At 59.2% G+C, this 15,824-nt stretch overlaps 1 protein-coding gene across 2 annotated transcripts; it reads right to left on the bottom strand.

Moving 5' to 3' along the window:
- Positions 1 to 3,525: 3,525 nt before the first annotated feature.
- On the bottom strand, positions 3,526 to 6,858 carry SLC29A4 (solute carrier family 29 member 4; the record flags this gene model as incomplete). 2 transcript variants are annotated; one of them, XM_082772205.1, is made up of 10 exons in its annotated part: positions 3,526 to 3,668; positions 3,761 to 4,001; positions 4,202 to 4,389; positions 4,605 to 4,740; positions 4,825 to 5,096; positions 5,479 to 5,553; positions 5,663 to 5,791; positions 5,873 to 5,986; positions 6,078 to 6,209; positions 6,678 to 6,858. In XM_082772205.1, 10 exons carry the CDS (start codon positions 6,856 to 6,858, stop codon positions 3,526 to 3,528), a joined length of 1,611 nt encoding a protein of 536 aa, XP_082628331.1. The 2 variants fall into 2 exon arrangements, with proteins under 2 accessions (XP_082628331.1, XP_082628332.1); XM_082772206.1 differs by having other exon boundaries at positions 6,699 to 6,858.
- Between the last annotated feature and the right edge of the window lie 8,966 nt (positions 6,859 to 15,824).

Genomic DNA, 15,824 nt, shown 5'->3' with positions numbered 1-15,824 from the left:
CATGACTTCTGTGTCACACTACAGACAGGAGAGCGCGAGAGACACGAGGAGGAAGGAGAGGGCTGAAGAAAGGGGTTGGGGAAGCAGTTACAGGACTTGCGGAAGATGCCGGGGGTGGCGGTGGTGGTGCGTGAACCCCAGAGCTCCTCCCGAAGTGGCTTGAGTTAAGGTGACGCTCGACCGACTTCTCCCTTCCTCCTTTTGGTCCTGGAAAGCACATGGGTCTCATGATCATTTCACCAGCGGGACCCCCCAGCAGGAGGGATCCCTTTCGTGTCATTTGCCCCCCATCGGTCACTCAGAAGCCGCCTGTACGTGGAAGGACACCGCTGGCCTTCGACGTACGCTCCTCTCCGTCCTTATTTCCCCTTCCCTGCTTGTTTTCGCATGACCCTTTAGGAAGGACAGGGTGGAAGAAAAAAAAAGGAGATGAGTCTCAGCGCCTCGTCTCGATCCTCTCAGCAACCTTTTTTGCAGTTCCCTTGCCTGGCCACGTGTGCAGCACGAAAAGGCAGAGCTGGTCCTGGGGTGGAGGTGGGCAGGAGAGCTCCCCCATGCCGGGGGGTAGCCGGGTGGAAGGTGAGCTGCCCTCCAGGCTGGGGTGCTGCCTTCCCAGTACCCCGAACAAATTGTCTGAAGCCACCTTCCCACTCCCTCCTGCCCCAAAAAGGCCTTGGGGGAGCAAGTGCGGGGTGAGGCGGTGATGCGTGGTGAACAAAGAGCGTGAAGGGAATGGCTGGGGGAAGCTGCTGCTCGGGGCTTGGAGCAGAGGAGCCTGCAGGCCCTGGGGGCCGTCTCCCTTGGCAGAATGGATTTCATCCATGCAGCCCTCACCCAGCTTGAGCAGAGACGTGGAGCTGCCTGGAAGCCCTCAGCTGCAGGGAACAGGGACAGAGCGCGAAGCCCCGCCGTGCCCTCTGCTGCGTTTCCAGAGCCCTGCTGTCACCTCGAGCAGGGGAAGGGGCCCTTCAGCCTGCTCCATCCGCCTGGCCAGCCTTGCCACGGCTCACGGCGAGCCACCACCATCACCTCCTGCCTCCCCCTGCAGCTCAATCCACGGGGGCATCGCCGCCACCAAACCGAGATCCCACCCGGGAAGGCAGCACCCAGCCAGGAGAGAGACGCTGGAGGAGGAGACCCCAACGCTGCACCATCCTTGCACTTAAATAAATAAAAAAACAAAACACACACACACAAAAAAAAAAACAAACTCCAAGAGACGCACTGACCTTTGCAACGACCGACTCGCACTACAGCTCGCTAGGACGCAGAGCCGCCCTGGCTCCTCCGGGGAGGAGATGCTGGGACGAGGACAGATCACAAAGGATCCCCCCCGACACTGCTGGGGGCCCTGCAGTCCCCCCCTCGTACTTCAGAAGAACCACACGCACGGTGCTGAGCTGGTACCACCTCTGCCCCAGGCCGCCGGCGCCTCGGATAGTGACGGTTCCTAGCCTGTACAGTTTTAATGTACCAAAAGACTCTTTAGCCCTCCTGTATTATAAGTCTTTAAATGGATTCAGCTTTTTAATTATAAATATAAATATAAATATATATATATAAATATAAACTTTTTAAAACTGTGAAAAAAAAAAAATTATGAAATTCTAAAAAAGAAAAAAAAAAAAAGAAAAAAAAAAAAGACGGCAGAAATGAACACAGTCTGACGTTTAGAATATTATTTTTTATTTCCTGTTGGATTGTGATTGTAAATGATCTGGGAACAGGCACACCCCCCACGCTCAAAGTGTACTGTAATTCTAGAAGCAAAGTGTGTGATCATATTTTAAAGAGCGAGAGAGAGCGCGCGAGAGAGATTTTATGCTAATGTTAAATAGAAAGCACTTAAAACCCACTGCCTTCTATGGAACACAAGGATATTTCAGACAATCGAGAGGAAAGGAGAGCCAGGTTTTTTGTCCTTTTTTTTTTTTTTTTTTTTTTTTTTTGTCGTCGTTTTGTTTATGTTTTGTTTAAAGCGATTTTTTTGGCATTCTGTTTGTTGGAGAACTCCGTGTGATCTTTTTTCATAAAAAAAAAAAAAAATTAATTGAAAAAAAAAAAAAAAAAAAAAGCAACCCAACGACGCATCGTTCTTTGTCTCGCTTTCCCTGCCTGATTGTTGGTGTGGTTTTTTTTTTCTCCCTTTGGTGCCAGCAGTCGCTTTTTGGCTGTGCGGGGGGGCTCAATGGGGTCTCAGGCTGTGCCCCGGTCCCTGTGGCTGCCCCAGGGGACAGAGGGGACATTGGAGATGGGGAGAAACACTGGGGGACCGCACCAAGGGGCTGTGGTGTCCCCTGATAAACCCGAGGGATGTGGTGTGATGAACCCAGGGTCAGCCAGCAAAATAGGGTCAGCAGTGACCCCAAAGAGCCCGGTCCCTTTCTGTCCCCCCCAGGAAGAACCAGAACACGCAGGATGCTACCTTTTAGAAAATAATAAAAACCTCAAAGCCAAAAAGCATTTATTCATGAGGAAACCCCAAAACCCAGCAGTGTGTTTGGGACCGGGACAACTGTGCTGCCCTGTGGGTGCTCACGGGTGCTGCAGCAGCACCCCAAGGTGCAGGCACCCTGCCCCTCATCGCTCCTCTTGGGGTTTTTTTTGGAGGATTTCCTTTTCCCTGTCTGGCCTCAGAGCATCTCTGGTGCCAGCCTCGCACCGAACCCGTTCCATCCTCTCATCCCAGCACCTCATTTCCCCTCTAGCAGCCCTCCTCTCCCTGCTGCTGTCAGCACGGCAGGGCACGGGGTGGCTGCTCCTGTTGTGGGACCCTGCCCTGTCCCACAAGGACAGCACCGTCCCCTCCATCCCCTCGCTGTCCCCTTGCTGTCCCCTTGCTCTGTGTTCCCACAAAAGGCGGGCACGGCGGAGCGCAGGGCTTGCTGCAAATTGAGCCATTTAATCCCGTGTCAGCTCTGATTTATGGCCCTTGTCCCAGAATTGGAGGCTCAGCAGCAGCCCTGGGCAGCACCCGCGGTGCCTTGGCCTTGAGACCCCCCCTCCAAGGCAGCAGAGCCCCCCCCTGGGGGCAGCCCCCTGGGGTAACACCCCGCTTCTCTCACGGTTTTAGGACAAAAAAGACAAAACCGAGTGTGTTTTTTCTTTCTTTTTTCTTTTTTTTCCATCCAGCAGAAGTGATTCGGGTCTGTTACACGGTCATTTTGGGGAAGGGGGGGGCACAGTTTCAAGTGCTGTCAATAAAATCCTCGCCGTCCCACAGCACCTTCCTCCCTCGCTCCTCTTCCTCACCAGCCCTCCCTCTCAGCGCTGCCCCCGTTCCTTTTGGGATGGGGCAGTATTTCCTTGGCAAGAACTCAAACAGAAAACTTCGCCCCCTCCCATACCCCCAGAGTCCTGCACTTCACCCCTCAATAAACCTGGGGGGGCCACCACCCCGAGAGGTGACCCCGCACAGCACCCAGGGGACGCCTGGATGGGCACCGAGGGCTTTTTGGGGAGGCCACAGCCCCACGCCAACAGGACCCGCTCCCATCCTGCCCCCACACCACCCATCCCCGGGGCTCAGTACCCCCCCAGGAAGGAGCCGTTGGACGTTTCGGTGTAGAAACAGCTACTGTGGGACGTGCTGGTGAGGCTGTAGGCAAAATACGCCACGGCCGAGCCCAGCGTCAAGCCCGTCATGTAGGACACGGTCATGGTGTTCCCTGCGGGAAGGGACGCGGCGGGTCAGGCTGCCAGCTCCGGGCCACCCCCCTTTGTGGGGTCCCCGGGGACGGTGTCACCCCCCCCACCTTACCTGCCAGCTCCCGCTGCTCGGGGCTCACTTTGCCGGCCGCCAGGATCATGGGCACGCTGCCGAAGTAGCCGTTGGTGATGCCCATGAGGAGGGAGAAGACGCAGGGCCAGGCCGGGTGGCCGAAGGCCGGCTTCCCGTTGGGGTAGATGCACATGATGAAGAGGGGGATGAAGACCACGCGGAGGCAGGAGTAGATCAGGAGGTGGGGGCCCCTCCAGTCGTAGGGCAGGGCGGCCAGGATCTGCGGCCGGGGGGTGGGAGCGAGGAGTTTTGGGGAGGGCCAGGAGGAGGCAAAGGGCTGGGAAGCCGCAGGAGCCCAACCTCGGCCACCCTCACGCCGGGGGGGTGCCCACGGGGTGGAGAAGCCCCCCAGGTGGCTTAGAAAGAGAACACAAAAATAAAAGGGGAGGGGGCCGGGGTGGCTGTGCTGCCCACTCCTACCTTGCCGACGAAATCGGAGAGGTTGAAGATGGCCATGATGAGGATGGGGAGCCACTCGCCCAGCGTGCAGTTGTGGATCTCCGACTCCAGCCCGGGGAAGAGGCACAGGGTGATGAAGTAGGTCATGGCGATGGACAGCATGTAGGCCCAGATGAGCCGCGACACGACGTAGCGGTGCAGCAGCATGTCTGGGAGAGGCGGGCAGCACGGCTCAGCCGGCCACCACGGCCCCAAAAGGCTCACCAGCAGCAGCACGGTGAGATGGCCTCGTATTTTTGGGCGCAGTCACCAATGGATGAGCCTTCCCCCTAAAAGCCCGGGCTGCAGATTGTGCCTCCTACCCCACAAAACCACCCTGTTATGACCACTCGCCGGCGGCTCGTCCCCCGAGCCCACCACCCACCTCTGAAGCTGGGCCAGCTCCTCTTGATTTTGGGCCGGGGCACGTCGAAGCGCATGTAGGTGCCGCTGCCCGCCAGCTCGCCTTCGGGGCCAAGGCTGTCCCGGGGGGAACCAGGCTGTCCCCGTGGCCGGTCCTCCTACACGGGGAGAGGGGACACCAACGCTGAACCCTGCGGACAAAGGGACCCTGGGGAGCAGCGGGGAGCCCTGCCCCGGCTTACAAATCGGACGTCCTCGGCGGTGACATCGTGGTGGACGCGGTACCCTGTCCCTGTCCCCGTCCCGTGGTCCCCCCGGGATGCGGGGTGGCCCTTGCGGGGGCAGGAGGTGTAGTAGCGGACGAAGCGGGTGCGCTTCACCAGGAGGTGGAGGATGAAGCAGGTCAGCTCCATGCCGATGGAGATGAAGAAGAAGATGACCGTGTTCTCCTTCTCGTCCGACAGCAGCAGCTTGGTGAAGATGCGGCTGAGCGAGATGATGACCCCGGCGGTGCCTGGTGGCACAGCAGGGCGCTCGGGGCTGGGTCCCACGGAGCCCTACAGCTTGGGGACCCCCCCCCCCAGCAGTCCTACATTGCACGGGGTCGGATGCTCCAGGCATGGAGGAGCCAGAAGAGGCATTTTTGGGGTGATGGAGCCAGCTCGTGGCAGACCCCATGGCAGCACAGCTGATACCGCACAGGATTTGAACACCCCACTTAGCCAGGGAGCCCCTGGGGATGTCCCATAGCTGCTGGCAACCCAAAAGCCACCAGGACGTGGTCCTGGGCAGTTTGTTCTAAGCAGGGGGATGGAGAAGATGCCTCTGGGGGCCACCTCAACTGTTCTGGGACTCTGTCCCCAACCGGGGACATCGTGGTGGCTGCTGATACTCACTCTCGCCCGTCATCACGCCCTGCGTGTAGCGCTTGGGCAGCAGCCCCGTGTAGCCGTAGAAGCTGGATTGCTGCACTTCAGGAGAGATGCGCAGAGGGGAGAAGGGAAGGGATTATTGCCGCAGCCAAAAACGCCCGGCTGGGAGGTTGGGACCGGCGAGGGGGCCCGGGAGACCACAACATACCTGTGCAGCCAAAAGCCACCACCCCGACGGCCACCAGGTTGATGGCGTAGGCTTGCCGGCGGGTGAAGAGCTCCAGCCAGACGTCGCAGATGCTGACAAAGAGCAGGGGGCCCAGGGCGAAGAGGTAACCTGTAGGAGAGGGGATAGGGGCAGGTGGTGGGGCTGGTAGGGGGGCTGGCAGTGCCCGGGGACACGGGGACCCCAACTCACCCACAGAGATGCGCGTGTGCAGGCTCAGCAGCTCCACCAGCGCGTTGTTGAGGATGACGGCCACCAAGGCCACCAGGATGTAGGTGAGGCTCATGTCGAAGACGATGGAGGTCCCTGCGGAGAGGCAGGCGGTGGGGAGGTCATGGGGGGCTCGGCTCAGCTTTGTCGGGGTGGGCAGGAAGAGATTCGGCTGCTGGAGACCTACCTGGGTATTTGTGGTGCAGGTAGTCCACGTCGGTGATGAAGCTGTTGTACGGCAGGAGAAACCCAACCCCGGCCAGCAGCATGGCGAAGTAGATCCCGTGGTATCGGTCCTGTGGCTCGGGGTCTTCAGAAACTGCCCCGAAAGGGGAGGAAAGAGAGGAGATGTGGCAGTGACACCGGAGCTTCATGTCCCTTGTGGCACGGGGGGCGTCGAGGCTCAACGCGTCTCGCTCGGGGCGAGCCAGCCCCAGCCCTGCAGCGCTACAAATGCCCTCAGCCTGGAGAAACTCCTTCCAGAAATAAAGGCTGGAGGGCAGGAAAATACCGGGGATTTGAGGGTTGATGTTTTTTTTTTTCTAGCGGGGGGAGAGCTGGGCAGGAGAGAGCGGCTGAGAACCCCCCCGCTAACCGCAGAGCCCACCCCTGCAGGATGCTGCGGCAGCTAAAACGGGTACAAAGAGCTCTCCGAAAGAGCCATCAGGCCATTTCACAGCGCCGCATGACTTCGTGGCAGAATAGCCATTTGTGGCTCTTAACCCATCCCAGGAAGCTCCTCTAAAGGAGTGGGAAAAGCCTCGGGGTGGGTGTCCTCCCCCCTCACCCCATCCATTCCCCTCCTCACCCGGCTCCATGAAGGTGAGGACGCCCTTGGCCTGGCTGCCCCGCTGCAGCTCGTCCTCCTCCAGCTGGTAGCTGTCGAAGCTGAAGCTCATCACCACGTTCCCCTCGGGCGTCCCCGCCGGGCTCAGCTCCTTGAAGCGCTCCGTTCCCACCGAGCCCATCGCGGCCGACCTGGGGACGGAGAGCGGTGACCCCCTCCCCGGGTGGGTGACAGCCCCTGTGTCCCCCTGGGGTCCTATTCCCACCCCGGGTGATGCTATGGGGTCTGCAAGGGATGGCCGCGATGCTCAGCACCTCGCTGGGACGCTACCAATGCTGTGATCTCCAAAAGCAATTAGAGAAATTAATGGGTGGAAACCACTCGCCCGGGGGGGGATCCCAGCTGCCTCGGGAAGCCCTTGCTCTCTGCGGGCTCTTTATGTTTTTATATAGCCCATAAACTCCGGTTTATACCCTTTTTCGGCATCTCTGCTGGCTGTGGCTGGGCGCACTGCTCCTGCTGCTCTTTTGGGGTGAGGACAGGATGCGACCCAGCTGTTTTTTGGCAGCGTTTTGTTTTTTTGGCAACATTTTGGGCCGAGGGGGCCACGGCACTGCAGGGAGATGCTCAGAGAGCCTCCGGGTATGGGTGCACAGCCCCCCAGGAGCACAGCCATGAGTGACCACGCCAAATACATCCCTGAACGAGCTCCCACACCACCAGGCATCCTCTTGAGACCCCCCCCAGAGCCCCCCAAAACCCTGCTGTCCCTCTGTGCCCACCCTAACCCCGCTCTGTATTACCAGCGCCAGTCGCTAGATGCCAGCCTGCCCCTATACCCACTGCCCACGGGCCACCCAGCCGCCCCGAGGAAATAAAAAAAAAAAAAAGCAAAAACCAAAAAACCCTCCTCCGAGGCACCAGGCTGAGGCAGGCAAGGGAGGAAAAATCAATTAAAGTGATTTGTCTGGTCTCCCTGCAAGACGCGGCGCTCGCAGGAGCGCGGAGGTTTTCCAGCCTCTCCCCGCTGCCAGGACGCCTCGGATGGGGTGGGTGGCAAACGGGGGGTGCCCACCGACACTGCGAGCACGATCCCAAATCCTCAGCAGCGTTTGGTTGTGGCACAGAGCAGCCCTGACACGGCCCTGAGGCCACGGAGCCGGTGGGGGCCTGGATGTGGCCAGGGGGGGACCTCAGCACCCACCCCGGAGCACCGCGGGCAGGGTTTCGGATGGGGACCCCGCTCCGTGTCGCCGCCCGTGGGGAGCTGCTGTGACCCCATCCGCTGATAAAACCCCAGATTTACCACCCCAGGTGGCAAAACCCCAATGGGAGGCATCGGCCGGGGTGCCTGTTGCAGGGGTTTTCTCACCAAAATGACCCCCACCTGGGGAGCGGCACCCCCCGCCCGCAGTGACCCAAACTTCTCCACGACACGGGAGTGGGATGCGCCGCACATCCAGCCCCCCCCCCCTCAAACTGCCCCGAGGATCCTCGCGCCGAAATCAATCCGGTTTCCCCTCCCCGTTGGGTTTACACGCGGGAGCAGGGCCAGGCCCCGGCAGCTCAGCGGGGTGGGTGCTCCGTCACTGCTGGGGCTGGAGGGGGGCACGGGGGACACAGAGGGGATAACCCCAGGGGGGTGAGACGGTGGTGATGAAGATGATGATGATGAAGATGATGATGAAGATGACGAGGATTTGCATCCCCAGCCCCAGGCAGCAAAGTGCTGTAAACACGGACATTCAACCCAACCCCACCGGGGGAGATGCGTGCTCGGGGAGGGGGGGGGATGCTCGGGGGTCGGCCAGAACCAGGCAGGGGGGGTCCCTCACCACCCCCACCCCCTTCCCATCCCTCTCCATCCCCCTACAACCCCCCCATCCCCAGACAAAGCCGGTCCCATCCTCACCCAACAGGTCGGCGGCTCCTCTTACCTCCCCCCCCCCGGCGGCAGCTCTGCGGCACCGGCTCCTCTCTCGCTCCCTTTCAGCCCCGGGACCCCCCCGGCCCCCCCATACCGGAGCCCGGTCCTTGGGGTGGGGGCACCGGGAGCAGCGAGCGCGGCGGCTGCGAGCGAGGAGCGGGGGCGGCTCCGTCGCCACCCCCCGCACCCTCCCCTTCCCCACCCCTCCGGCCGCCCCTCCCCGGCTCCAAGAAAAGGGGGGAGGACCGGGGGGGGGGCTCAAAAATGTTTTTTCCACCCAACAGAGCCCGTCCGTCCCCCTGGCTGCGTGTCCATCCTATAGGCGGCAGCTATAGGGACTGCCTGTATGCGTTTTGGGGAAAGGGGGGGGGTCAGTGGGGTGGCGCTGATTGCAAGGAGATATTAATTAGGGTGAGGAAAAATCAGGGGATTGCGTTCATTTCGTTTAGGACACCAGGTTTGGTCCCATGGCAGGGATAGGGAGCTTTTTGCCATGCACGCCCCGAACGCTTTTGGTATATGGGGTCAGCGTGGGGGCTGCCCTGGGGGGGACGGACAGAGGGATGGATGGATGGATGGATGGATGGATGGATGGATGGATGGATGGATGGATGGATGGATGGATGGATGGATAGGCAGGTGGATGGTTGGATGGACAGACGGACAGACAGGACAACAGATGCATGGCCAGACAGATTGTAGCTCTGGCTAGCAGCACGCAGAAATCCCTTCGTTTTTGGGGGCTCTGTGTGTGTGTGGGGCTCTGCTCCCCCACGTAACAGGCGTTGGAAGCAGCGTGGGGTGGGGGGACACCCGTCCAGGGTGAGTGCTCCAGGTGGGGACACTGCGGGTGCCCCCCATCCAAGCCGGGCAAGACCCCCTCTCTGGTGTTCCCCATCCCTGGGTGGCAGTGGGGTGACAAACACCAAAAAACGAGCACCGTGCTCGGCTCTGACCTTTTGCCCTACACCAACTCCCTTCCTTGGAAATCGGTGCAAAAGGGGTGATTTTGGTCTGGGTGCCCCCTCACCCTGCATCCACCTCGGAGAAGGGACCTCAACATGGTTATAAAGCCCATCCCTGCCAGCGGGGCAGGGATGGAGCAGCACAGCCCTACGAGACAGCAGAGAACCCCCTGCCTGGCATCCAGGCGGTGTGCGAGCTCCACGAAAAGCGCAGGACGAGCTGGAGCATATGTGCGCTCGCCTTTTCCCAGCTCCCAGGCAGCGTTACTCACCCAGCTCAGCAGCGATTCTCCCGTCAGAGCCAGCCCTCCCGCCTCGGCACCCCGGCTGCAGAGCCGGGGGGATCCTATAAAAGCCCCCGAGGTCCCTATAAAAGCCACCGAGGTCCCTATAAAAGCCCTGAGGTCCCACCAGCATCCCGGCTCCCTTCGAGTGCATTTGGAGCTCTTGGAGATGCTGAAAAAAAAACACCTGGAGGCAAAACCCAACCCCTGACTTGTGCCATCCTGGCTGAAATCGCACGACCTCATGTTCCCCATTTTGGGGTTTGCCACCTCACTTTGGTTCACGGCTGCCAGAGGCCCCACAACTCCAAAGGGCCCCATGGACATGCATGTGGGGCTGCCAAAATATCATCACCTGCAGTGCTCCGCGCTCACCAGAGGCTGGGCTCGAGCCAGGCTCGGGGCCAGAGGTTTGCTCCTGACCCCCACAGAGCTGGCACCAGATATAAGGAAACCTCTACGGCTTTTAGGGCCACACCAGGATGGATTCCTTCCAAGTGCTTCCTCTCATCCTTCCCCTCCCAAAGGGCAGAGTTGGACCCAGATCCTGTTCCCCATCCTCCCGAGGTGTCCAAGCACTGCTCGGTGCTGGTGCTGAGCCTCCTCCTCCCTTCGGGGATGTTTGGGGCCCCCGCGCCGTGCGCTCCCCCTGGGCTTTGCCTCGCTCTTCAATTTTTCAGCCGGCCCTGAATAATTCAGCTTTGCTGTAGCTGGCTCGAGGTCTGTGAGCTCGGCTGCTCCCGGAGTTTCCGCCTGACCCACTTCAACACCGGGGAAGCCTGCCAGGCACCACGAAGCTGGCCCCGACCCCTCGGTCCCCGTGGCACAAGGGGATGTCCCACACCCAGCCCCTGGCACCTCCACACCCAACGTCACACCGCAGAGCATCCCTGGCCAAATCGCAGCATTTTGGTTTTTTTTTTTCTCCGCTTCCATCCCTCCTGCAGCGGCACCGTTTGTGGGGTGAGGAGGTGGTTTTAGCTCTGGAGGCAGCCTCCGCCCCGGCAGCCTCCTCGCCATGGGGGCCGTGGATTGATCCTGCCGGGTGGAATAAGGCCCCGCTGATTCATTTGGCTCGGAGATGTTGGATTAGGATGGCCTCCAGAAATCCCCCGTATTGCGTTTTATCTCGCTCCTGAAGCAGAGTTGGGTTTTATTAATTATTGCTGCTGCAGAGGTGAGAGAGAGGAGAGACCGTTCAGGCGGATCCCGCCACCCTGCCCAAAACCCCAATGCCACCTCTTGGACCCCTCACCGATCCTTTATGTGGCTCCCTTTGGGGTGCTGCTGCTGCCGTGTGCCTGCCCTCCCTCGGGCACCGCTGTCCTTGCTGTCCCCGTCCCCCCCAGCACCCATTTCCCGGGAACCCAGCAGCAAAACCCCGCTCCTTAACCAAGCCGTGCTCACCCAGCCGGGATGCTCGTGCCTTATATCCCCGTCCCTTGTGCACCTATGGGGTGGGCGATGTGGCGTTGAGGTTTCTGGGCTGGGAGCCCCCCTCTCCACCCCACCGCGCTGCGTTCCCGAGCTCAGTGCCCCCGGCAGCGCTGCTCTTCCATCTCCTCCATCTTATGGGACCGGGATGCTGCATGGCTCCTCCCGAGCACAAAATCCCCTCTTGGAAACCCTTCTTTAAATAACATCGAGGGCCTTCGCATCCCTCCCTGAGGACGAGCTTCGCATCCTTCCCTGCTCTGCTGGGCAGCTCCAAAAGCCAACCAAGTGCTGCGCCAGCCCCGGGAGCATCCTCGGCAGCATCCTCAGCAGCACCGGCTTCGTACGGAGACATCAGGGATGAAATGAGGCCGGCGTGGTGCCGGGGGGATTATCGGGGCCATGAGGAAGGCGGTGTGGCCGGGGGATTCGTTAGCTGCAGCTCGCGGGGCTCGTCCCCAGCGCTGGCAGGAGCTGGGCACCGGAGGCTGCGGGGATTAACAGGGTTTTCCCCAGGCTTTGCAGCAGGACACGGACGAGAGGAGAAGAGTTGATTTGAGGCCAAAGCACCGGATTTAAGCACTCCTGGGAGACGCAGGGGATGAACTGGAGCTGAGCCACAGCACCAGCACATCCCGAGGACCAACCCCACTCCTGCAGACACCCCAAGCCGGGGGCTTTTCCCTGCTCCTCTGCATCCCCCCACCTGCAGCAGTTACACCGGACTACAAGAGCTGGAAAAACCCAGAGAGGATGCCCGGAGACTTTCCTTTTTTTCCTCCCCTCCCTTCTCCTTGCTGGAACGGATTCGCATCCATCCCTAATTAATCCGAGATGAGCTGCTAATTCAGCTCCTTGATTGCAACTTTGCATAATTGCTGCACGCACTCGCAGCGGCAGGACGGGATAAAAACGGAGACAATCAGCAGCGGGCGCAGGGGAGGTGAGGGCCGGGAAGGGCTGTTCCAGCACTCTCCCACTCATCTGGGCTATTTAAAGACCAGGTGGAGAGAGAGAGACGAGGTTTTTCTCTGAAAGAAGAAAAGGGACAAGTCCACCCTTGGATGGTTTTGCTCTTCCATGCTGGGCTCCCAAAGGACCTCGCCAGCAGCCTCAGCACCTCTGGTGATGGGGAAACCGCAGTAAATGAGCACGGTTTTCTGGGCAGCGCAGCTCCTTCGGCTCTTCCCGGAGTGCCACCGAGCTCTGACATCCTCCCAGTCCTCCTCCTCTTCCTTTTCTGCTGCCCAAGCGGTCGTCAGTAGGTTTCAGAGTGAACGCCCCACCAATTTGAGCAGGGCAATCTCCCCCACCCCGATCCAGGCTGCCCAGCCACCAGCGGGTGCATTTGGCCCCAAAGCCCCCCAAAACGAGAGCCAGGGGGCTGCGGGCATGACCCTGACACCTCCAAAATACCGGGAAGCATGGCCCAGTGCCACGGCAAAGGGCACAGCCACCGGCAGCAAAATTTGGGGGAAAATCAGCTTTTCCCAGCAGCGATGCACCCCTATTAATTAGCAGGGACACGCACGGAGCCCAGCGCCACGGCGGAGATTTGGGCACCGTTGACACACACGGAGCATTAAACCCCTTACGGGGATTTGCATAAGCTCGGGGAGGGAGGAAGAGCGGGGGGGAAAAGTGTTGACAATGGGCAAGGAAATGCATTAAAGTGCTTAGAAAAAAAAAAAAAAATCTGATAAAGGAATAAACCAGTTAAGGGAATATAGAATTCGGAGGCTGGTTATTCAAATCCTGCCTTATAGGAAATCCTCTTAAAGCGATCACCTGATTGCGTGTTAAATTCCTAATTGAATAATAAAGGAATTATGTATTTATTCCATCAAGGCACAAGGAGGGAGCGCATGGGGAGCTGGCAGCCCGGTGGGGGGGACGCTGGGGGGGGGCAGCCCCAGTGCCCCCCCCTTGGCCCCACGTTTTTCCCATCAGGGGGCCGTGGGCTATAAACTCTATACTTGCTATAAATAAGATGCAGGGAAAGGGAAAAAAAAAAAATTAAAATAAAAAAATGTCATCACCTGGCAGCGGGGAGGCACACAGCAAGCCCCCAGCCTGCTCCTGGGATCGAGTGAGGGAGGGGGAGAAAGAAAAAGAGGAGCTAAAAATAGCCCCGGGAGCCACTTTCTTCCCGGAGATCGTTTTTCTACCCGCCCGTTTCATTTCATAAACAGGATTATTTATTTATTTATCCCTCTCTTCACTCTTTTTTTTTTTTTTTTTTTTTCCCTTCCCTTCTCTGTTTTTACCGAGCGCTTTGCCCAGCCCCGGCTCTCTTTTAAAAGCAAGTTAAAAAGAGGCAAAGAAACCCAAACCACCCCCTCCTAACCTGCCCCAAACCAACCCACCCAGCCCCCTTGGTCCTTCCAGCAGGATCTGGCAGGGCTGCAGCACTTTAGAGGTAATTGAATATCCCAGAGTGCATCTGCTAATGCAGCTCCAAGATAAATAAGCAGCAGCGGCGGCAAGCACGGGGCCGTGGCCTCGCCAGCAGCTGAGAAAACAGCGCCAGCACCCAGCAAAACCCAGCCCTGGGCAGTGCCGGGGCTGCCAGAGGCTTGGTTTGGGGAATATTTGATGGCAGGGGGCTCAGGATGCTGGTTATTGAATTTAGTGAGTTTTTCTCCGCCAAGCCTGGTGCGTGGTGGCCCCGGGGGCCAAGATCCCCAAGTTCTTGGGGGATGGAGCCGGGCTCGGGGCTTTGCACCCTCTGCAGCTCCAGCAGAGCCCGTGCTGCCTCTGCTCGGTGTCCTTAAGGGCAGCCTTCAGGGCTGGCAGCAGCAGTTAATCGGAGGCTGCAGAGGCCATCTTTCCATGCACACGCTGTTTGGTTTCCAAAGAGGCTCCCAATAACTAATTTCAGATGGTGAAAATGCGTCCCGGCCCCTTGAAATGCAAATGGCCGGGTGCCCTGGGAGACAGGAAAGGCTGCTCCACAGCCGAGAGGGTAAAAAGGAGGCGGATAAGGGCTGCTGCCCCTGCCCCTCCTGTCCCTGCCTCCCTGCTTTCATTTCCCAAATCACTTTTGGGTGAAGAGAGAGGAGCTCAGGGGTCCTGAGCGTGGTCCCCAAGGCGCTGCAGAGGCCCCAGGGGCAGGGATGCTCCCGGGGAAGGTGCAGGGATGCTCGGGGAGGGAAGGGAGAAGAGGAGCAGGGATGCTGCAGGAGGAAAGAGGGAATGGAGCAGGGATGCTCGGGGAGGGAGGAGGAAAAAGGAGCGGGGATGCTCGGGGAGGGAAGGGGGAAGGAGCAGGGATGCTCGGGCAGGGATGCGCACCACCACCTAGCGGCTGCGCGGCGGCAGAGCGCGGCCCCCCCGGCCCCCCAGCACCCAAAGGCTCGTGCTGCTGCCGCTGGGACGTTTCTGTGCCTGGCAGCGACAGATAAAAACGATAAAAAGAGTTCTCAGCCCTGCTGCTGAGCTGCCAGGGAGCCCGCTGGTGAAGGGCAGGAGGGCTGTGAGCAGTGGCCAGTGCCAACATCCGTCAGTCAGTCGCTCCCAGGGCTTCTTTTTGCCCCTGAAGAAGAGGATTCAGAGTGTTAGAACATCACCAAAATCCTCCAGTTTATTTCATGAGTCCGTCTGGACTCCTCAGCCTCTGAACCCTTTATTGTAACCTCACCGTGCAGCTCAGCAGAAACTCACTGCCAAGGAAAAAAAGTGACAAGGTGCTGGAAGAGCAGGCGCTGGATTTCCTCAGCTGCAGCAGGCTGGGCAGAAAGCTCTCATTAGCTCACATCACACCGGTAATTAGCTGATGAAGTGCCCACCAAGCGCCTGGCAGGGGTTTGTTCAAAACCTGTGCAGGGCCAGGGCAGATGCAGAAGGTGAAAGGTACCCAAAAGGTACCCGAAAGGTACCCAGGTGCTCCCAAACACAGGCAGGAGCAGAGCAGGGCTGGTGCTCGCCTCTGCCTGCTGCTCCCCCAGCACCTCCCAGCGTCTGGTTTCCTCCTGCTTGCTCTAAAAAGCCACAATTCTGCATCCAAGGAAAACAGCACGGCTGAACGGCGAGCCCAGGAGCTGCTCTGCCCGGTAGCTGCGCTCCTGGCAGCGTGCTTGGCCCCGAGCCCAGGAGGTTGAGCTGCATACAGCAGAACCCTGCTCTTGCTCTGATTTCCTCTGGGATTTGAGTCCCAGGTCACGAGTAAGTAAAGGCAGCAAAGGTGTCAGTGCCTGGCCAGTTGGGGGGATGCCACAACAGGACTAAACCCTACTCGCTACCAACAGAGAGCTCCGGGAAGGAAAGAGGCACAAGGCGGTGCTACCCTCGTAAGGGGATAAATAATGGGAGGTGAGATTTATCATAACAGGAGGTGAGATTTCCCCGTCCCTTCCCTGGGAATTCCAGCTTCATGGGGCAGGCTCAGTACCAGACAGATGCACGACTACCACTGAACACAGCTGCAGCTGCTGGTTTCAGGGCTGGTTTTAACCCATTATTTAGGATTTTCCCTGTGCTTACTAGATACTGTTCTGGCCAAGTGATTCAGCTTTTCTGATATGTTTGCAGGGATTCA

Source organism: Aythya marila (assembly GCF_965140915.1).
Source record: "Aythya marila genome assembly, chromosome: 15".
Taxonomy (NCBI): domain Eukaryota; kingdom Metazoa; phylum Chordata; class Aves; order Anseriformes; family Anatidae; genus Aythya; species Aythya marila.
Note: the sequence above shows the minus strand (reverse complement) of the source record. Positions and strands in the feature narration are given on the sequence as shown.